At 42.0% G+C, this 23827-nt stretch overlaps 1 protein-coding gene across 3 annotated transcripts in view; it reads right to left on the bottom strand.

Moving 5' to 3' along the window:
- Positions 1–23827, bottom strand: part of PDE5A (phosphodiesterase 5A) — a 118289-nt gene that overhangs the window by 55410 nt on the left and 39052 nt on the right. For all 3 annotated transcript variants that reach the window (XM_037509514.2, XM_037509515.2, XM_037509516.2), the window contains exons 4-7: positions 12117–12188; positions 10802–10891; positions 6620–6757; positions 4732–4799 (exon numbers count right to left, since the gene is read on the bottom strand). In XM_037509514.2, the coding sequence (XP_037365411.1) occupies positions 4732–4799; positions 6620–6757; positions 10802–10891; positions 12117–12188 (368 nt within the window). The remainder of the gene's footprint in view (positions 1–4731; positions 4800–6619; positions 6758–10801; positions 10892–12116; positions 12189–23827) is intronic.

Below are 23827 nucleotides of genomic sequence, written 5' to 3'. Positions count from 1 at the left end.
ACTAAGTGGGAACCTAAATCAGCAAAACACAGGGAAGACACCTAGAAAAAAGGCTCACATTTACTCAGTACTGATTTTGTGCCAGAAATTTCCTGAAGTATTTTATGTGTATTGTCTCACTGAATCCTGACTATAATCTACATCAGCGTCTCCATTTCATAGATAAACACACGGGGGCTTTGCAATTAAGTGATTTATGCAAAGTCCTAAAGCCATTAAGCGGTGAAATTTAAATTTTAGTAGTCTGATTTCAGAGTCTACATTCTTCTATTCTGTATTCAATTTCTGAAAGGAATGAAAGTCTTACTATTTTTTAAGGTAGTGGGTATGACAATATGTAACTACTGTTACGCTTTCTAGTATCAATAACATTAGCTAGTATATATGCCAAGAAAGTAAGTTTAAAGGATTAAGTCCACACATCTGTCACTTAACTATAGAGATTGATGTGCATCTACAAATTCACAAAGTTGACTAACATGGAATTTTAACACCAAAGTATCCATTTCTTAAAATTTACATAACCTGTACAGTGGCACACTCATTATCCCAATTGGGTGACTTTTTGAATTGAAGCAAGAAATTTTAAAATCCACCATCATCTGGAAATGAGCTTCCCTTCTGAAATTCTTGGGTAACCTCACTCCCCACATTTTAACTGTGCTTGATCCCAACGGTGACGTGATTATGCTAATAATTATGTGAAACATTCACCCTCCATATTTTTTAAGTTTACATTTAACATTTAAGACTGTCTTCAGTATGTTATTTTAATTTATGAAAGACAGTGGGTTGCTTGGAAGACTCCCAAAGGAGACATGCTTTTCAATGATAAACAGTTGCTCAAAAGGAATGACTTGCTAGCAGCTCACACCATCAAACTGCCTAGTTTCTCATCTCGTCGGAGAATGTTTGCATTGGCGAAAATATGTAGTAATAATTGGAAGGTCCTGAATTCTATTAATAAACAGTGTTAGGTTAGCCCTGAAGCAGTACCAAAGGTATTAAAACACTATTTTAATCCAGAGATTTTGCAGAATTATGCCTGATAGCTAATTTTAATACACAGAAAACCTATTTACAGTACTAACAAGTCATTTATTGCAGCATTAGAATGAAGGTAAATTTGGAAAGTTTAGCTGACACTAGTCATCAGTGTGAAATTATATTAATTTATAAGGGATTATAAATTAATCTCTTATAGTATCCACATCGATGTATTAATCCTTTATTTAAAAAAGGTCTTTATACCACAACTGTGTTGTGGTGATTAAAAGCCATACATGGAATGATACTATCCATTAAGCCTACAGAGAGGGACCTTGTTATTCATCAGAAACAAAATATCCAGACTTCTTTTTTTTTTTTTTTAGTGTATATTCACCAATAGAGGTCACTATGATACCAAGTCACTGGGTTTATTCAGCTATCACTAGAATTTAGAGGTTCTGGATTAATTTGAAATAAAAATGACAAAACATAAAATATAAATTCACAAAGGCTGATGAAGATGACTCAATTTATACTTTTCAATATGAATTAGCATACCATTTTTCCTACTATTCTATAACTAAGACTGTAAATATATAGACATGTATATATTTATGCTTCTACATATAGCAATTCATTATTTATCCAAGTCAAAAAGTGGAAACAATCAAGACATCACATGTTATCTTATTTAGAATTGAGCAAATGGCTTCTGAAAAGTAAAGTATCAAAGCATCTAAAATCAAAGGGAAATAGGTAAGTGCACCTCCTAAGAATAGACACTTCACAGCTGAGCTAGGCAGTGCAGTTCAGGGAATACATACATACCCCGGAGGACACACACACATTATCACTCACTGCGATAGGAATGCAGGCAAACTACAATAATGTCAAATAAGCCAGGAAACACAACAGCACAGGGCTTAGGAAAGAACAGACTATCTCCTATCAGCAAGGTCAAGAGGGAAACAAAGGCCAGCTACACAGTTTTAATATGTGAAACAGAGCCTCCAGCCGGACAGAAAAACCTTCGGGTTGAGGTGCCTTCGCTGGCAGTGAAAGCCTAACTCAGGGGGGAGCATTCTGAGCCCAAGAATTCCAACTTGCTTCCTGCCCCTTGGCTAATTCCTAAACACTTGTTGCAGGAGACACAATCTTTCATGGCATCATATTGATAAAATGATAGTCTAGAAATACTGAGTTTTGATTTAGATACAGTCACCTAAGAAATGAATAGCATCAAGTCACTGCATCAACCATTGCCTCACCTTGATGGTAGAAGGTGTGACAAGACAGGAAATGTGAGGACAGGGATGAAGGAAGAAGAAAGGGTTGGGTACAGAGAGCGAGGGCAGCTTCTCAGCCTTCAGCCCTGATGTCAGTGTAAGGGGGTCAGAACCAGACCAGACTGTCCACTGGGATATTATGTTCTTGCAGCTGCAAACGCAGGCAGTTCTAGTTTGCATGAGCTGAAGATACAATTTTCATTTTTTTTTGTTGCCAAGTTTTTATGACATGCATTTTCTTCCAATTCTTTTTTATTTTTTTCCAATTTTTTATGATGGATGTACCAAAAACTTGAATCTTCCAAATGTACCAAAAATTTGAAATATAGTTGAAAGTAAAATGAATATCGTCCTCCCAGATACAACAATGATTAATATTTTGCCCCATTTTCTTATCTATACATCTATCTGTAAATATATTTATTTAAAGATAGGAAATTTTGATTTATTTTTGTGTCTTTCGTTGAACCACTTTAAAGGAAACTGCAGACATTACAACACTTAATCCTTCAATATATTAGCATGACTCTCCTAAAAACGAACATTTAGCCAATTCCTTATAGTTGATCATATATTAAGAAGTTTATAAAGGATTTGCTGACTCATGACAGCATCTCATTTTCCAAAGAAAAGTAACAATAATTTCCCATTACCATCTATTATTCAGTTCACATTCAAATTTCCACTTGTTTTCACTATGTGTTTGATATGTTTTGTTTTGCTTGAACCAGGATGAAGATTCATGTATCACACATACAATAACATTCCTTTCCTCTCTTTAATGCAACAACACTGAATTCTTGAAGAAACCATGCCAGTTACCTTGTGCAATGTTCTATAGCCTAGATTTACACAGAGGTTATTTTTAAAGCATCACAACCAAGATGCTTAAAATGACTGACAGTTGTACTGATGATTCACTACATGAAAGAATCCTGATAGTTCAAATATGGTGACTATATTTTAGAACTTTAATATCAAGTAGTCAAGATCATATTCTATTCCCACGATCTATGAGGCATTATATGAAATAGAGTGTCGTAAGATGAGTCATAACATCCGTAATTAAGAATAGAATAATTTGAAACAGATGAACTAGGAATAATGTGGTAAACAACGCTGTACCCAAGAATCCCTGATGCTTCACCCTAGCAGATTACAGTCCTTAGGAGACCCTGTCACTTATGCAAACACCATCAGTTTTGGGTTAAGAGTGACAAGAGGAGCATGAGAAAAGACCCTTTGGTAGTTTACTCTAAATCCTTTTCAGAAATCTTCAGGAAGTACATAAAACTGGAGCAGTAATATGCAAAACCTCCATCAGATAAATACTTTAGATTGTTTCTGAGTGACAAACAACAACAAAATGAATACAAAATTTAGCATAATGATGAAAGAACTGCAGTGTTGCTCTGATCCGATTGCAGCCACAGGGCCTCTGTGCACAGGCTTCCTTCCCATGTGAGGTACCTGCCCATGGATGGTTCCATAACAAAACAGAATCACAGAGGGTTGTATTCATAAGCTTATCAAGTTTCCAGTGAAGTTCCAATAGGCAATGAAAACATATAATTGAAACTAGCACATGCAGGCCTTTGAGTCAGTTGCCAAAAAATACCATCCCAGGCCCATACTCATCTTAACACTGTGTGAAAGAATCCCCTAAATGGCAACGGTTGTGAAACACCCTGGAGCTTTAACATCAAAATGAAAGTATTTTCTGACAAAGAAACATTAATTCAAAAGGGCACCTGCACCCCAATGTTTATAGCAGCACTGTTTACAATAGCTAAGCTATGGAAACAACCCAAATGCCCAAAAATAGATGACTGGATCAAGAAGATGTGGTATATATACACCAAGGAATATTACTCCGCAATCAAAAAAGATAAACACATGCAATTTGCAGCAACATGGATGGCGCTGGAAGGCATCATGCTCACTGAAGTAAGCCAAAAAGAAAAAGAAAAATACCGGATGGTCTCACTCATAGCAGGAATTTAGAAAACTTAAATAAGGGACCAGGAAAAAGAATCACTATAATGAAGAAAAAATCAAAATCAACAAGCAACAAGCAAAATCAACAAGCAACCCTTATAAACCAGAGACACACTATCGGTGGGGGCGGGGAGAGGAGGGATTGGGGTCAAAATAAGGGGAGTGCAACTGTATGGAGAATATAACCAAGATGAAAGTGCATACATTGTGCAAAAATGATATAAGAAATATATTTTAAAAAAGGCAAACATTGTAAAAAAATGATGTTAAATATATACAAATAAATTACTTAAATCATAAAAAAAGAAAGTATTTTCACAAAAATGAAATTATTGGGGGCGGGGGGGCAGGGGAGGTTGGCCGATAGTCTTATCTGGTCCTGATTACACAGGTCATGAAATAACTCGGCAACCAGCACTATACATTTGGGAGAAAGGCAGAGAGCACATCAGTTTACCTTGTTAAAGTATCTGATGATTTCTCTAATTCCTCATACTCCATGTGAAACACGCTGGAGAAAGAATCCTGAAAGAGGAACAACAACAGACTGACGTTTGACAAGGTAGCGACACTTACACTTACGCTATTTTAATTTAGTCTCAGACTAAACTAGTCCAAGTGTCCATTTCATTTCATCCTCAAACCTGCTTCCCATTATTAAAAACCATGTTCTTATGGTTTCTAATAACCACTTGTAAAAATGCTGAATTGGTTTTAGTTTTTCCATCAGGTACTAATGAGTATGTTAGCTTCAAAATATCTATTTCTTCAAAAGGCTCAAGTTTTTAGCTTTTATGCATGCCCTGCTATTGTCAGCTCATTTATAAAACACATGCTTCAGTACTATTTTGTGAGATCATTGAAAGAACTGTGAAGACTTTCGCAAGAGAAAGAGTTTTGAAATTACATGAAAAGCAGAATATATATTCACACTGAAAAAATTGTAAGGCAACAATTAAAACAGTGATATTAGCTTAATCTGGGGAAATAGAGAACTTTTTTTCTTGCTTTCAATTGGATTTTTGCTCATGTTGATGCATTTTTCACCAACAAATAATTATAAATGACCAAGTCACTTAATTCCTAAATCCAACAAATCAAGTTCAAAAAAGAAAACTAGATTAACATATATACTGCCAGGTTATACTTTAAGTCATCACTGACCCAAATCAATTGCTACCATGATGGGTTTTAACTGGTATAAAGACAAACTGAATATTAATGAAAGTGACATTTAAGATGACTAAAAAAAGGAATACCTTACATATAACTTTCAAATATTAAATGCTAAAGATCAGGTCACAGAGCAAAAGTGATAAATTGACATGTTGCATTAACGAGTTCTGACCTGAACTTTAAAAGGATAGCTATTATCTTATCATCCCTACATTAACATGAAAATATGAAGGAACATTCTATGAGAATATTGATAATCCTACAGCATTATGAATTCACATTCACTGTCTTAGAATTTACACACAGACACACAAAATTATTTCAGATCATGCTGAGTTACATGATACAATATCTAAAACAATTAAATTTTTAATGTATAGTTTAGCACTAAATTATCTTCTACAAATCTATTCCCTAAAAAACCTCAATTCAGATCTCATGTGTGAGTTGTAACTGACCTAGACACAAGCAGTAATCCCTGCACTCTTTGTTAACCCACCAATTAAGGACCTATTCTTAGGGTCTAAAAGAAATAAGAAAATAAACAACTATGTCAAAAACCAGTATCCCAAAAGCATGGTTCATTGGTGGAGCATGAAAGGAACCACTTAAAGAAAGAGGGACGTAGGTCAGAGTCCTAAACCCAACAGCAAACTCAGCTGGCCTGTCTAGCAGCGGCCAGCCTTCTCTGAGAACACGCCACTCTGTTCCTCACTCACGTGCTTCCTTACATTGCAAGTCAGTGGATTTAAATCTACCAGCAGAACAGCTTGGTCATTTTCTACTACTGGTGAAGGTTTTAACGACGTCCAGGAAAACTTCAGTCACACTATCTTTATTGGGTTAGTCCCTTTGGTCTCTAAACAATTACTAATAAAAGGAAATTCTTGTATTTGAATGTGATGATGTATTTCTCCCTCATGGTAGTGTGCCCATAGGTAAAGGAGCACAGGGACTTGGCCTTGGTGACGACTGGTGGAGGGCACAATGGTGAAAGACAAGGAGTACCCATGGCATCTTTACCCTCCATCCCTCTTCCACCAGCACTGCTCATACTTGGCTTTTCATAAACCACCACATCCAGCTGGGTTTGAGAGACGGTAAAAGCTGAGCTTCAAGGAATAAACGTTTGTCTTTCTAAAAATAAAAAAGGCATACTCTGTACTCACGGAGCAGTCTTCATCCACTATGAAGATGGTGCATTTCTGCACCTGCATGAATGAGATAATAGTGGCAGCTATTTTCTTTAGGATCACTTCTAATGATTGCTGTTCTTCAAAAATTAAGCTAGCAAGGTCGAGCAGCACCTAGACAAAAATATTTAGACATGATCAGTTCATAGTCATAATTATTAATCCAGGAACTTTTACACTGTAATCCATGAGCTTTACATCCAAGCATTTCATATATGCACATCTCTGCTTACTAAGAAAACACCTGTCGCTTATCAGTACAGGGCTTGCAATCACAGACCCTAAAACCAGAGTCATCACTTTTTAATCCTACTTTCCCTTCCTGCTAGCTGGGATCTAGGGCAAATTTCTTGAAAATAGGACAAACAGCAGCACCAAAATCAGTAGGCTATTGTGAGGACTAAATAAATTAACGTTTATAAAGCATTTTTGAACAGTCTCTAACACATAAAATGCATTATTTTTGCTAATGTTCCAAACTTCGGAGATCGACATTTGTTAATGTTATCACCATTTTCACAGAGCACAGCAGATTCTGTCCCAAGTAAAAGAAGCTTGAAGAGTTCCTTTAACAAGTTCTTTTGTGTTGCTTCTAGTTCTTTCTCTTTCCACTGAATCCTAAAGAATTTCTTCTAATCACACAAAGCCTTCCTGTGATGAAGAGTGAGGAAAAGTATTACAGAATGTTTACTAGAGGTGTTACTGTTCTTTATGAGATCTTAAAAATCTGTAGGAATCATTCTAGTTATGTGGAAAAGGGAAATATTTAGTGTACCAGAATTTGAGAGAAAGCAGCATACTTTGATCACAGTGTGTGAAGAGTAGAACTGGGGAGATGAGATTGTAGAGTTATACAGAACAAAATGCCTTGTGTGTCTTCTGAAGCAGTTTACACTGTGACGAGTCAGGAATAAAGGGACAAGACCATAGTTGTGTTCAGGGAAGCAGGGCAGGGTCAATGTGAGTTGAGAATAGCACATGGAGAACAGTCTGGAGAATGTCTCACCTACAGGCAATGGAAAGTCCAGTAACTTACAAACACAAGTTCTAGAAAGAAAGTAGAGGGTGTGGGAAGATGGTCAAAGAAATAATAATAAAGAATAACAAAAATGAAGGAATTTAAGTCACTGGACAAGTACATCATGATGAACAAGAGTCATACTACATGCAGAGACAGGAGCTACATGCTACTGAATTTCTGATGAGTTGATGAGGAAATCAAAGAAGAAACTAAAAAATACCTGGAGATAAATGAAAATGAAGATATGAGTTATCAAACCTATGGCATGCAGCTAAAACAGGTAAGACACACGCATATAGCAATACAGGCCTGCATCAAGAAACAGTTCAAATAAATAACCTAACCTTAAATCTTAGGATACTAGAATCCAAGTAATAATAGAATTAGAAATGAATGAGACGTTACTACAAAATTTAAGAAAAAATCATGAGACTACTATGCATATCTACATGCCAATAAATTGAATAACCTAGAATAAAAAAATTCTGAGAAATATAATTTTAAGACACAATCAGAAGGAAATAGAAAATCTAAACAGACCAATTAAAAGCAAGGAAAAGGAAACAATAATCAAATTCTACCAAAAATCAAAAGCCCCAAAAAAGACAGTTTCACTAGTGAGTTCTACCAAACAGTTAAAGACGAACTAATACCTGTTCTTTTCAATGTCTTCCAAAAAACTAAGAAAGGGGATTCTGATTCTGCTCTGGTCATATCAATAAATGCAGAAAAAGCATTTGACAAGATTCAACATCCATTTATGATAAAAATCCTCAAAAAATGGGAATAGAAGGAATATACCTAAACATAATAAAGACCAAATATGACAGACACACAGTCTACATCATACAAAATGGTGAGAAACTGAAGATTTTCCTCTAATATCAAGGATTTCCATTTTCATCACTGCTTTTAAACATAGTGTTTGAAGCCCTAGCCAGAGCAACCAGGTAAAAGGAATCTAAGTTAGGAAAGACGCAGCAAAATTATCACTGTTTGCAGATGACATAATATACACAGAAATCCCAAAAGACTCCATTAAAAAATTAATTGAAACAATAAATCAGTCAAGTGGCAGGTTACACAAATCAATTTACAAAAGTCAATTGTGTTCGTATTTTCAAACTAGAAGAAAAAAATTCAAGAAAATAATCCCATTCACAATTAGATCAAAAAGTACTAGGTACCTACAAATAAGTTTAACAAAAAGGTGACTAATGTGTGCAATGAAAACTGAAACACTGTTCAAAGAAACAGAAGACACAGAAATGGAAAGGGAGTCCTGCTCCTGAGTTGGAAGAATTAACATTGTTAACACGGTCATCTTACCCAAAGCAATAAACAGATTCAATTCAATCCTTATCAATTTTTCAAAGACATTCTTCAAAGAATTAGAGCAAACATTACTAAAATTCATATGGCACCACCAAAGTCCCCTGAAGTGCCAAAGCAATCCTGATAAAAACAAGATGAAAGTATGACACTCCCAGATGTCAAACAGTACTACAAAGCAGTATGGTATTAGAATTAAAAACAAACACCCAGACCAAAGGAAAGGAATTGCGAGTCAGAAATAAACCCACACACCTATGAACAGTTAAAGGGTCAAAGGTTCCAAAAGTATACACTGTAAAAAGAAAGCATCTTCAACAAATGATGCTGGCAAAACTGGAGCAGCACATGCAAATGATGACATTAGATCACTATCTCCCACCATATAAAAAAAATTAAACTCAAAATGAAAAATAGATTTGGATAGAAGATTTGAAACCATAAAATAGAGGAAAACACAGTCAAAACACTCCATGACATGGGCTTCATGGTGAGTTCTAGCATAACAAGGACACGGCAAGGGAATAAAATTAAGGTTGGAAGAGGCAATGCCTAATAAAGGGGGTTTGGGGAAACCAACAAATTAAGGTTAGACGACTGGAACTAACAGTGCAAGGAAAATATGCTAGGACCCAAGACACGTCAAGGAACTAAAACACACAAAGCTAAACCAAACAAATCCTAGAAAAATGACAGTGGAATGAGGCTACCAGAGGACAAGGAGGGGACAGAGATGGCCAGGAGGGGGCCAAATGGATGGTGGTGTAGAATTATGGGTGCCTGGGTGGTGGGTGTGGCGTGGAAACATGCACCTGAAGAGGTACATGTATACCTGAAGAGGTATAAACCTTTGCTCCTACATTGTACAGTGCTGTAAACCAATGTTACCTCAATAAAAGATAATGCAATTAAAAAAAAGAGTATGCACATATCTTCAAAATACATAGTACAGTTCTACATTTCTATCCAAGCTAAAATGGTGTTAGCTCTCTAGAAAGTCTGCAACTTGCCCAAGAGTCTGCTCGAAGAACTAACTTCAGCAATCATTTCTGTGGAGGCAGGTGGTGCCTGCTTCCCTGGTATCTGCTGCTATTGCTCAGTTCAAAGACCCAGAAATGACACTGTATTTGAGTTAAGGGTGAGGCCAGCCTATGCTACCTCAATAAAAGCTAATACAATGCTTTTAAAACAAAGCGAGCAAGAAAAAGAGGCATCAAGGAAAAGTCACATACAGGAAGATAGTACGGGCAACATTTACAGTTGTTACTTTAAAATTGACCTATGCAAAGTTTAAGTTAGTGATGGTTGTAGAAATACATGTGTATGTACATGTATATGTTATCATTTGTCCACATATATGTTATCAACGTGGGTAGAGAGATGAAAAAAGCAGAGGTGAGGAGTAGTTAGGAAAGAGATGAGGTATGCCAAGATGCTCCTCTCATAAAGCCTGTAATGAGGAGATGATGTCTCTAGTGGACAGAGCAAACCTAAAATACTGACATTACAGTTGCAATTCATCATCACACGGAGATACTGGCAGATAAGGGTAATATGGCAGGAAAGGTGGTGTAAGTGAAATAAATTCTTGCCTGACAATTAAAATTGTGTAACAATGCTAAAGCAACAGAATATGGAAAATAGGTTATGAAAATAACTATTAGAACAGTTAAAACACTGAGCTATCTGAATTTTTAGTACAAACATTTGTACTATCTGAATTTTTAATCACGTGCCCATATTGCTTGGATAAAAATTCACAATGGAAAAAAGAATGCCGAGGTTCTTTTTAGTAACACACTTACCTGATTTCTCTTGTTCTCCAGCAGTGAAGTCTCATAGAGCTGAGCATTATGGAGAACAATACCACAAAATGCCAAATAAGCAGCAAAATCCTAGGAAACAAGCCAAATAAGAATTGTCTACAAAATGCCTTATTACATTACCCAAGTCACAAAAGACATTCAAAAATATTTACAGTGTAAATAAGTATTAGAAAGCCAAAGGCATAGGCATTTATCCAGCATAAAGCCAAGGAATGATTCAATATGTGCTTTTAACATGAGTCTATCATTATTACACTACACCATGGTGATAGGGTCACAATTATCAATTAAAATCAATCTTTACAGGACACGCTATCACAATCGTTGATTTATTTTTGCCAAGAGCTGGGACAGCCTAAAATGACCAACCTTTCCATTAGGTGTTCCATAACAGAACACAGACCCATGACCCCAGCACAGATTCTCAGGTGTCATCATCAGGACACCTGTTGTCTGTGACACTGCTAATACGTGGGGTCCAACACAGGTGCCAATCCAGCATTTGGGATGGAAAGAAAAATAACTATCTTGTTTGAATGGCTTCCAAATTTAAAAGCACCTACTAATTTTCAGGGAAGCGACAAATAGCCTTGTACATGAATAGGTAAAATTCAGTGGGCCCCTTGATACACAAATAATTACATATTCAGTAAGACAAATAAGAAAACCGACAGAATGAAGTTGTAAATCAATTTCAGGGTTGTCATCCTTAAATGCCAACTAAGCATGTTGACGTGGTGCTTCTACTGTGTGAGAGGAAGAGTAATTGCACTGACCCAGCTCTTTCCAGAGCTGAACTCACATCACCCAGCCTGCACTCGCACCTTGATGCCCCACTGTCTGTGTACAACGCTTATACAACATTCTGAAATTTGCTGCACCAAGAAGCGATTTCAATATTTAGCCGACTACTAAGGTTGGAGCAGGACTTCGGTCCAGGTAGTATTTCTCTAGAGCAGGGTGGACAGGTAAATGAGATAGTTCTAATACAGGCCATCCAGCAGCAGGGGCCGCAGGTGCACGCAGCGTGGTGGACGCACCCTGAGGGGCAGTAGGGGTGGGGGGGGTGGGCGAGGCTTTTCCGCTGATTCCACACCACTGGTTCTCTGAAAGGGAGCCAGGTCTGGATTCAACCATAGCAAAGAGTCATTTTTGCATCATTCAGTTCATTTTCAAACAAAAAATCATCTTTTTAGATCAGCCATTTTTGCAACAATTAATTCTAGTAGTCTCCACACTCTACAGACAAAGCATCTACCCAGATGTACTTCTCATCAGACACATGCTTTGGTACCTTTTCATCTTTTTCAGTGAATGTCCCACCGTTTCCGGATTTCTTATTGATGGCCTGGGCAACACCAACAACCTGGTATGGGGAAAGAAGAGAGGTCATTCCGACTCAGTTACTGGTGTAACTTCACCAAAGTATGTTTACAGAAGACTATCTATATGTGCTTCACAACTAAACTAAGCTACAACAGCAAAACCAACTAACTTGCACTAATTCTCTGTCATTTACTATAACCTTTTTTCCTGGTAAGAGTTCAAATGTGTTTAACTTCTTGTATCCCAAACTATATTTGATTCTGTAATTTTTACTCTGCATTGTGAAAGAAATTATTGGCAATATTTTATGTGAATGGTTTTCATGGTGGTTGCAATAAAAATGAATACTAAATTCCTATCACATTTCAAATGAAATATGGTAAAAACATTTATACTGGTTTGCAATGAATATTTCAAACAGGCAAAATGCTCTATTATTAAAAATGAAATACGACCCCGTGGCCAGTCACACAAGTTATGATACAGAAGGACCATGGGAAAAGAATTCCCAATGTAGAAATACAGTCAAAAGGTCTTTTGACATTTCTGTCCTTGAGAATGATTTTACTATGAATGAAGTTATTTTGGGGGAACGGGGTTTTATAGAAAACAAATTAGGAATTAATATGCTGAGCCTTATTTCAAATAGACCAGAAGGTACATGAAGGACAAACTGTATCATGAGAATACTAAGCTAATAACCTCTGGGAAGCCATCTCAAGTTTTCACAAAAGATGTCGCTAGACTTCGAGAACCCCGTCATATTTCTGTTCAAACATTTCTCTTACTTACCCTGTTTCGTTCCAACTGCAGTCTGAGCTGTCCCCTGAGTCCTAGGAAGACTTTCAACTTACTTTTAATTTCTCTTTCCTTATAAACCTACTCTTTCTTTCCATCTGCAATTTAACAGTAGGACAATCTATTATCCCCTAAATAGCCACACTTTAGGAATATAAAGTTTTATGTGGCTGATCCTTCCTTGTTTTTTTCAGCACCCTGTAGTCACTGCACTCTAAGAAGAGGATGGAAAATTCCCCTTACAGCACAGCAGAAGAGGAAGAGGAAACGCATACCTGTCTGAGGTAGTTTTCTGTTCAACAACTTCCCCCGCAGACCCATGACAGAGTAGAGAGACATTCATGAAATTAACTAGACTCACCCAATTATCCTCTACCTTGTTATTGTCCTCGGTTCAGCTCCTATTTTTGTACATTGCTTAGCTCCTGAACATGCCAACGGGTTTCTCGGTGTTCTAATCTCAATGACTACATGCCTATAGCTTTAGTCCAAGATCAAAAATATCTGAAGTGGGGCTAAGCAAAGTCTCCTGAGGGCCACTGGGGTGTAACAAAATGGTACCAGACAACCTGGTTCTTTTGCGCTTTTATTCATTTCCTTCACAAACACCTACCATGTGTTGAGGAGTGATAAAAACAGAAACACAGCCCTGAACGAGTTCAGAATCAAGAATGAATGAAAACTATACACACAGGATCAATTTCCCAATACAGAGGGCCCACAGACTGCTGGGAGCTCAGACGGGGGGGCACCTAAGATGAGTAAAAGAGAAGCCATTTGGGGACCTCCCAGGTGGCGCAGCAGTTGAGCGCTGGGTTGCGAAGCTGCCCGCAGACTCTGCAGCGCAGCTTCGATCCCCGGCTACCAGGCAAGGGTCCCACATGGCGCACAGACCTCTCCTGCCTCCCGCTGCTCCCCTCAGCAGTGTATTTCGTCAGTCTGCCTGTTCTGTTCCCCACTCTGGCTCTGGTGAATTCTCTCACCCTCCCGTGCTTCTGACTGTACCCAGTGCTTGTATAAATAAATAAATAAATAAATAAATAAATAAATAAATAAATAAATAAATAAATAAATAAATAAATCTTAAAAAAAAAAAAGAAGAGAAGCCATTTGTGTAATGGAGGCACTAAGTTTTCTGTCTTTAATAAATGGTTTTGTGAAGAGATACTTTGTTTTATTTTATTTTATTTTACCTTCTCACAATGTTTGTATTTGGGGTGGTGGTTCTCCCACCACCACAGTACCCATCACCACAGTCCCTTTGGAGACACTTTAATTTTAAATCATTTAAAGGAGGGTGTGTGTAAAACAGATAAAGAGACAGAGTGTCCAAACCTTCTCAGATAATTAAACAGTACAAGAGGTATGTCTCCAGGGCTAGTTGGTACCTGAAGCAACATACTAAGTAAGCAAGAAACAAGAAAGTTCCTACTAATTCACAAGGAAGAGGCAAAAAGCTAGCCATTCATTAAACGACCAATGACCAAACACTAACGTTTTAGTCCGTCCTGTTATCATATAAATGGGCAGTGAGAAAAACATTTCTTTCAAAGATTTCAAAAAAGGAAAAATAGCTGCACAGTGTATTTCCTCAAGTCCAGGCTAGCGGGAGTACAGTGCTGGTTAGTCTACGTCAGCAGAGAGCCTTGAAAATGGGTCAGTCACTGCAGGCCGATCAGCTCACCGAGGTCCCAGGCTGCAGGCCACACATGCCCTTCACCCAGCCAGGCACTCATAAAGTGAGGTGGGCAGGAGGCGAGCCCAGGGACAGAAGAAGAGGGAAATGTTTTAAGTGGGGGAGGGGAGGTCAGTGAGCATCTGCTGTACTAGAAAAGCAGAGCTGGGCCTCCCATGGTGGCACAGGGATTGAGCGCTGGGATGCGAAGCTGCCTGCAGCCTCTGCAGCGCCCGTACAATCCCCGGCTGCCAGCGAGGGTCCCACATGGAATGCAGACCTCTCCTGCCACACCTGCTGCTCCCCTCAGCAGTGCACTTCATCAGTCTGCCTGTTCTGTTCCCCGCTCTGGCTCTGGTGAATTCTCCCATCCTCTCATGCTTCTGACTGTACCCAGTGCTTGTATAAATAAATAAATAAATCTTTAAAAAAAAAAAAGAAAGAAAGAAAAGCAGAGCCAAAGTCTCCATATAAGCAGAAGAGCAGGTCAGAAAAGACTCCCTTGTATTAAAACCTGTATCCCAGTTGCAGCTCCAGTTTCAGTCTGCAAGCTTGACACGCGGGGCCATGCATAGGATAAGTGTTTTTCTAACTGGGGCTGAAAGCATCCTCTCTCGCTAAGAGAACAGCGTCCCGAAACCCTACTAAACACTAGCCATTCCTCACAGTTTTCAGTCAACACACTAGCGTTCATACAATTCCGCGCTATTTTCTGCTTGAGAATTTCTATTTGATTCTTTTTTCAAACCTGCCTGTCCCTTCTGCTCCCTCCTTCTGCTGAAGTGCTTGTTCTCCTTCATCTCTTCCTCTGTGCGGCCATCATTAAAAGGGACCATTTTCCAAGGAATCGGGCGCAGCGGCTACCTGCCTGTCTTGCACGGAGCTGGTGCCGTGACTGTGAACTGCCATGTGCGTTTGCACTGGCTCGTGCGCTCAAGGTTCACGGGGGAGAAACAAGTCACTTCTTTCTCTTGCAGCTGCTGGCAGGAGGCAAGCTTCCGTGGTGCTTCAACTGGCCACTGCAGGAGTTTGGCCTGGCCAGTTTCATGGAGGGAACCTTCATAGATATAGGCTTTCTGTGGGGTTTACCTCCCAGCAGCCACCAGCCCTGCTGAGGACTCCCCCGCAGCCTGCACCTGGGATGTCCGAGAGTCCACCCGGCCTCCGTCATGCACCTTCCCTGCCTTGGGCCTCGCCCTCTCTTTATTCCTGCACTCGGGAATGTCTCTTTCTGGAGTTCACTGTCACTGTTAAAACTGCTTTTGGTGAGACTTTTATCATCTGCCTTTTGGCAGAAATTGGGGGAAGGTGTTCTTTTGCATCTGTTCAGCCTGGCAAACAGACCTGAAGTCTTGCCCACAGGCTGCAAACCCACTTTGTGCCCCCAGAACAGCAGGTCTTTATGTAATTTCTCTCCGGATAGCTGGAGCAATATATTTACCATGAGGATGTCCGACTATAAACTTTCATCCTTTCAGATAACCAGTTATGTCTCTCTCTGATAACTTTATAGATTTAGAGCTTAATTTAAGGGGTAATTAATTAAATGTAACTGGTATTTTTTTTTTTTAAAAAGCAAATTCACTTGAGCCTATTAAACTATTTAATACAGCCCCAGCTGGGGCCTCCGTGGTGGCACAGGGGTTAAAGACAGTGCTATTAAGCTACCGTCAGCCACTACAGCACAAGTTCAATCCTCAGCTAGCCAGGGAGCTACCCACATGGCGCAGCAGACCTCTCCTGTCTCGCCTGCTGCTCCCCTCAGCAGTGTGTTTCAGTAGATCTGCCTGTTCTGCTCCCCACTCTCTCTGGTGAATCCTCTCACAACCCACACCTCTGGCCTACACCCCAGTTCTTGCACGCATAAATGAATAAATATTTAAAAAAAAAATTTTTTAAATGCAATCCCAGGTGGATGCCATGTTTAAAACACTACTGATAAAAAACAACAGTTACACAATGGGAAAAAGGGACTGTACTTGTCTGCAGTCACAAGGTAAAAAACAAAAAAGATGAATTGTCTGAATTTCAAGGATCCTAAGCAAAATGCGCATCTTCTGCCCTCTTTATGCTGATCTAAAGTCTTTTCTTCTTCGGTCACCTATTGCTCCTTTAATCATATTAGTTCATCTCCTTCAAGACAAAGAACTGCCAGCTGGAGGTTTTTAAATGTCAGTTTACAAGGACATCTCTTCTACCAACTATATGTCAGACCTTGTAACTGACAAGCCTTTAAAAATGCGAGCTGCATTATCAGACAGCCCAGTTGCTCCTGCCTACCTGCTGGCACCTGGAGTTACTTTATGCTATTTTTTTTCCCAAGCACAAAGCAGCCTGTTTTCTGTTCTACTGACACTTTTTGCAGCATAAGTGGATATTATGTCCTCACTGGGTCAAGTGTTCTTTTAGGAATGCAAAGGCCAAGACTTGCCTCTGGCTGGGTGAGCAGCGTGGAATGTGACAGCTGGGCCTTCCAGGGGCAAATAGATCACTGCCACAGTGAGCAACTTCTTCAACCAGCAGCTGCCCACAACTCGGAGGCCACACATCATCCCAACGCAGCACCCCATTCCCAGTTCCAGACTGCACAGCATGGAGGACAAAAGCAAGGGATGAAAGGAACCAACAGCAAACCTCTATCCTACCCACGGACTGTCCTATTGTCAGAAGAGTCCAGACTGTCTTTACCCTGAGCCAAAAACCTTACTTTGCCAGGAAAAACTCAATGAATGCAGAAGCCAGAGGAGAATCCTCCCTGGCACTCCTTTTAAACTTTTCCCTGACCCAGTCATGCATTCAGCAACACACAATTTACTCAACAAATAATTATCAAATGCCTTGTATGTAGTCCCCTCTGTTGTAGGGCAGAACTCACAAAAGTGCACAAGACAGATGATCCACATCTGGCCGCACGGTACTGCCATTCTGGTCAGAGGGGGAGGCTGGGAAGGGAGTGTCACCCCACACCCTTCTCTACCTGTTTTATTTCTGAGCACAATCAAGAGCAGAGGGTGGCCGGGACAAACCCAGGGTTTTCACCCCTCTCCCAAATCCTAGGCACCCATAAAATGAGGGTGAAGTGCCATGTGGTAGGCATGTTGATCTCCCCTCCCCACCAATGTCCTCACCCTAGTCCTTGGAATATCACTACAGCCTCAGCAAAGGAGTCTTTGCAGATGAATGACGTGGAGATGGAGGGATTGACCTTAACCATCTGGAAGGCTTATGAGGGGAGATGTTCCTCTGCAGGGTTTGAGGATGGAGCAAGGAGCCACCAGCCAAGGGTGTGGGTAGCCTGTGGGGGCTGGAAAAGTAGGAGAAAAGTCTTCCTTAGCGGCCCCACATGTGGCACAGCTTTGCAGTTACCCTGACTCTAGCCCAGAGAGAAGTATTTTGGCCTCTGGCCTCCAGAACTGTAAGATAATACATTTGTGTTGTTTGAGGCCACTACATTTCTGGGTTTTTGTGGGTTTTTTTTTTTTTTTTAAGCAATAATAAGAGACCAACACATTCCATCACCATTCTTACATTCCTCAGTTCCTTCTCCACTTTTCCTCACCCAACACTGCGGCTTGTGTGTCACAAGCTCAGTCCCTTGCAAACCCTGACCTCTAACTGGGGTTTTCTCCACTTCAGTTCATCTTTGACTCTTGTGCCAACCGTAGCTGCTCGGAACACTGCTTCGTGCATGCAAATGATCTCATGGCTCAAAACTTTTGAATGAGTCCATCCATCTATAGGGTCAAGACTGAAGCCAGGCTTCACATTCCACACCCTCGACCCGAAATAAGATCACTGACGCAGCCTCCGCATCACGTCGCTACCAACATCTTCCTTCGCATCATATCTTAAATTATTCCCTTTACTTTCTCCACGGGGCCGAGTCCCCGAAAGTATCCCTTCAAGTCCCTCTGAAATTCTACATGGCAGCCCCCCATTTTTAACATCTTCTCCACTGCTATCGCGACTGTCCAACCGGACAATTGTCTAAGGACACGATTTACAACCTGCACCTGATGTGGGCATCAGCATGGTGCGGCGCACCGGCTGGGTCTCTAGTGGTGAAGAGCGGGGAGTATCACAGAACCACGGGCTTTCCAGGGCATCCACTGCAGCCGTCCAACCCCTCCCCCCACACATCCCTCGTGGATGTGGATTTTCACCAATGGGACCAAGCGACTTCACAATTAGAACTTTAAGAAACATAGACAAATCCCAACTGGCTGCTGAAGGTCTGTTATCTTTTTTTTTTTTTTTAGGGAGATAAATTCTTTTTTTTTTTTTTAAGATTTATTTATTTATGTATACAAGCACTGGGTACAGTCAGAAGCGCGGGAGGGTGAGAGAATTCACCAGAGCCAGAGCGGGGAGCAGAGCAGGCAGAAGGACCGAAGTACACTGCTGAGGGGAGCAGCGGGCGGCAGGAGAGGTCTGCGCGCCATGTGGGACCCTCCTCCGGTGGCCGGGGAGCAGCCGGGGATCGAACCGGTGCTGCAGAGGCTGCGGGCAGCTTCGCAACCCAGCGCTCAACCGCTGCGCCACCGGGGAGGCCCATGAAGTTCTGTTATCTTTGATGATAAATCGAGTGATGTGTTGTAATAGTCACATAAAAAGTATTCCGTACTTTGGGGGGAAAAAACTGATAATGAAGCCTCCTAAGTAAGCAGATTCTTTGAGAAAAAGCAGAAAGCTCTGCTGATAAAGTCCCGGGACAGAGCTGCCTTGGGCTGGGTGGTGGCAGCAGGAGTGTCCCGGACGCCAAAACTCGAAATGCACGGGAAGACCTGCGTCTGTCACTGCAGGGAAAACCCAGCTTGGTTCTCAGGAACTATTTGAAGTTCTCCAACGGCACATTTGCAATTGCTGATGGGACACGAGGGGCACATTCCACATGTGAGGTCCTGGCCAGTCCTCTGTGCCCGGGGGCAGGACAGACGTTCCCCTGATGGGGTCAAGCCAAGTCCCGCCCATGGGGTCAGCAGCTGGGCTGTTCTAGAACTCCCAGTGGGATTGGCGCCAACCTGAGCTGGACTCCTTCCAGACAAAGGGGTGCTGGGCAGGATTCTTTATTCCAGTGTTTATTTTCACTCTTCTGCACAAAATATCTCCCTCTCTCTGCCAAAGCCTATTCTCTCAGACACACTCGCTTTTAATCTAGGAGGTAAAGGTCTTAAAGCTAGAAGCACCGGGGCCTTCTGCCTGCTTGCCAGCCCTTGCTGCCCCCGGATACAGAGCTGCAGTCCAGAGACAGTGACGCGCCATCGTGAACAAAGCTCCCCACAGACCTTTGGAGACAGAGACGCCAAGGTTACGCAGCAGGACAGAGCCCGCAGGTCTCCATTCCTCGGTTTCTCTGGCCTGGCAACACTGGGGAAGGACGAGACAGGCATTTTCTCAGCTGCATTAGGTCAAGGTGGCCTCCACTACCTTCCTCGGCCCTTCAAACATGCAGATTTGTATACTTTGTAAGAGCCGACAGGCATGTAAGAGCCGACAGGCATGTCGCCAAAGGCACAGAGAGGTGAGGAATCTTTTTCAAGGCCTCCCTGATACTAAGCCTGCGCTCCACGCTAAGATGATTTTGCTACAAAGTCAAAGTTCCTCTTGCCTCACTGGGAGTAAGCCCAGCAAAAGAACTAAAAAATATTCACATTCAATATACAAACTGCACAAACCCACAACTGTGCTTTGCACTGGGATAATTCTACCACTCCTTGGGCCCACCTTTCCACACAACATCTCCAAAATGACATGAGCGCCCTGGGCCTGTTTAATATCCATTTAATATCCACACGTTATCCCGCGTTCTACGAGGCGTCCCCCGGGCAGGGGTGCTGCTGGACTCTGAAGCCCGCAGCACTGCCTGCTCTTCTCACAGGTCACAGGCCCACATCTCTGCAGCCATTGATGCTGCACCAATGAAGCTTCCTAAAAATGAGAGGATAAATAGGGCACCCGTTATGTGCCCCTAAGACACACAATAGAGCAAAAAGCATCACTTGTCACAACACTGAAGAGGCTGAATGTCATGGAGAAATCAAAGCTGGTGTCAAGGGTGTCCAGAGAACGCCTCTACTGGAGGGGATCTGAGGGCACATCACGCGCTGGTCCCCCAACTGCATAGAAGCTATATATTCATGACATTTATTAAGAACTCCAGGGAAAAGGAAGCTTGTGTATGCATGAATGCATTTATCCTGCTTCTGACACTCATCAAATCCTTCACTAAGAGGATACAGTCCATTGTTGCATCATGGAAAAATGTGATTTTATCTTGCTTTTCCCTCCCAAATAGAAGATGAACCTGGGAAGGTAATCATGTGTGAAACCGTGGCTGCAGACAACTGCTTCACCAGCAAAACTCCTAGTTGTAGGTGTTACCAGGACAAAAGGAGAGGCCTCCTCCACACAGCTGTGCCCGATGAAACACAAAGTAGGTGACAGGATTTGGAGTCACTGTTTGTAACACTGGATTATATTATGCCAGAACATGATTTGCATTTCTGAACAACTAAAATAGTCGAGAGCTGGTACAACCATTAATAATCATTAAACAAGGTAATTATTGCAATGTGACCTTAGAATAAGACATCACAGGTTGGAATTCCCACTGTGCATCAGACTAGACATGTAGTGCTGGAAAATCTCCTACATGTGACCGAGCCACAGTTTTTCATGTAAAATGGGGGTGGCCGTGTCATCAGAACACAATTCCTGGTGACCTGGGATCATCTGCAGGAAGACCCTGTAGGGTGTTTGCCACACAGCCTTGATTAGCTTTCCACTTGCAATGCCCCTGCTGGGTAGTCACCCCCATACACAAAAACACGAATTCAAAAACATGTCTGCATCCTCATGTTCAGAGCAGCATTATTTACAATGGCCAGGAGTTGCAAACTCCTGGGTTAAGTGCCCAGAAATGAGTGGATAAAGGAAAGTGTGGTAGATACACAATGCACCCCTGTCCTGCAGACAGGCAGGCAGTACGCAGAGCGCACAGAAGCTACCGGAACCCTCAGTGGCTTTTTCGGGATTTTAATATTTCTACACCATGTTTATTGCAGCAACCAGGAGCAAGGCAGGCAGGGGGCTGGTGGCCCCCAGGAGGCTGGGAGGTCTCCTAGCCCCCAGAAAATTTTTACTCTTTGGGCTCACGCTGATGTTCTCTCGTGGCCTACCACTCTCCACCGCACACGGTCCTCTGTGACGCTGTCCTTATAGCCTCAGCCTCCAGGCTCAGATGCTGCCCTTAGAGCTTCGGGCTCCAGGCTTAGGGGCCCCCACTTACACATGCCCACATGTGCTCCAGTGTCCACCATCAGGCGTGCGTACCCTGAGCCCACCTCCCAAGCACAGCCTACATTCAAGGCCACAGGTGATCACCACAGAAGCCTGAGCATCACTTGCCCCGAAACCACTGCTCAGCTACATCAGACAAAATCCTGACACTGGCAATAACATGGATGGACCTAGGTTGTGTTATGCTATGTGAGTGAGACTGAGAAAGACAAACACTCTATGATTTCACTCATGTGGTATGTGGAGAAACCAAACAAGTGGGTGAAATGAAACAAAAATAAACTTGAAGACCATCAAACCAACTCGTGGCTACCTGAAGTGAAGGGGGAGGCAGGAATGGGTAAAGGGAGCCAGCTGTATGGTGAAGGATAGAACTGAACCTTTAGGGGTCAATGTAAGCATGCAAGGTGGTTTTTAACCATGCACACCTGAAGCTTACAAAGTGTTAGGCAATGTGACTTTAAAAGAAATTAGATGTCCTTTGCTTAGAAACCTGAAGGAGATAGAAGCGTGAGTATGCGGATAAACCAGGAGAAGAGACTTCCAGACGGAGGAAGAACAGCAAGTGCAAAGGTCCTGGGGGGCTAGTGAAAAGGGGGACTGTAGTGGCAGGAGGACACAGAGCAGGATCTCTATGATCCGAGCAGATGGGGTAAGGAGGAGAGTCCTGGAGCCCTTGGTGGCTTTTTCAGGTTTTTAATGAGATTTACCAGGTACACGGCAGGTAAGGGTGCCGGGGGGCCGGGAGGCTGGCAGGCCTCCCAGCCCCCAGCAAGTCTTCACTCTTTCTGGGCTCTCTGGTATTCTCTCTGCTTCTCTGCTCTACTCTCTGCTTCTTGTGGTGTCTCCGTGATGCCACCCTTACAAGCCCAGTCTCTCAGCCCAGGTGAATCCCATCTACATATGCCCACACCCTACTCCAGGAGCCCCCCATCAGGCCTGCATTCAGGACCGCAAGGATCCATCATCTCTCCTGATGGCGGGAGGGCAGAAAAGCCTGATACGTTTTCACTTACTCTACAGGCATCAAAGGTGTTCGCTACTGGGTATGGTTTCCCTTGGCTACAGGCTAAGGTGGAAATCCACTGGCGTGTCTGCATAGTGCATGAGGCCTAACAAGTTTTACAAAACTTGTTATTTGTTGAAAATAGGCTGCAGGGAGTTCAAAGGCTGGAAGGAGGGGCACTAATTAAGGGCTACTCTTACAATTCAGGGGCTACACATTGACGGCTTGACAGGGTCATCCCAGGGACGTGGAGAACAGTGACAGGAAAGCCAGGAATGCAGGGTGATGAACTAACTCGATGTCTAATGGGAGAGAGAAAAGAAGGCAGAGATGGTTTCCAGAAATTCAGCCTCCAGGTTCAAGCGGACAGCTAGAGTGGCTGTGATGCTGTTAACGGAGGTGGTGATGACTGCTAAGTGCAAGACGCCTGTTGTGTGATACGTACAGTAGTCAAGGCAGCCGCTGAGCACCTGAATTGAAGCACGACAGTAGAGCTGCCATGTACATGTGGGAGAACATAAGTGGCATTAAAAGTCATGGAAGGAGGTAAAATCAGAGCAGAGTGATGGTGCAGGGCCGAGCGACCAGGCGTTGCTGAGGTAAGGGAACAGCAGCAGATAGAGGGGAGGGGCAGGGAGCTCTGAAACCCTGGAGAACCAGTGAATGCTTCTGGAGAAATGAGTGGTCACCAACCAGAGCACATGCCCAGCTGGCAGAATGGGCAAGATGAGCTCTGAGAAGCCATCACTAGTTCCTGCCCACAGGAAGCGCCACTACGGGGCAGTGGAGGTGCAAGTGTGGGTGGAGCACATTCAAGGGAGATGTTAAGATGGTGCAAGAACTTCCCTGGATGCTAATGAAGCCAGCCTGGAGAGAGGGAAAGTGTGATGGTTCTGGACGC

Source organism: Talpa occidentalis, unplaced genomic scaffold (assembly GCF_014898055.3).
Source record: "Talpa occidentalis isolate TD23 unplaced genomic scaffold, MPIMG_talOcc4v2.1 talOcc4.13, whole genome shotgun sequence".
NCBI classification, from domain to species: domain Eukaryota; kingdom Metazoa; phylum Chordata; class Mammalia; order Eulipotyphla; family Talpidae; genus Talpa; species Talpa occidentalis.
The sequence above is the reverse complement of the archived record's forward strand: the minus strand, read 5'-3'. Positions and strand labels throughout refer to the sequence as shown.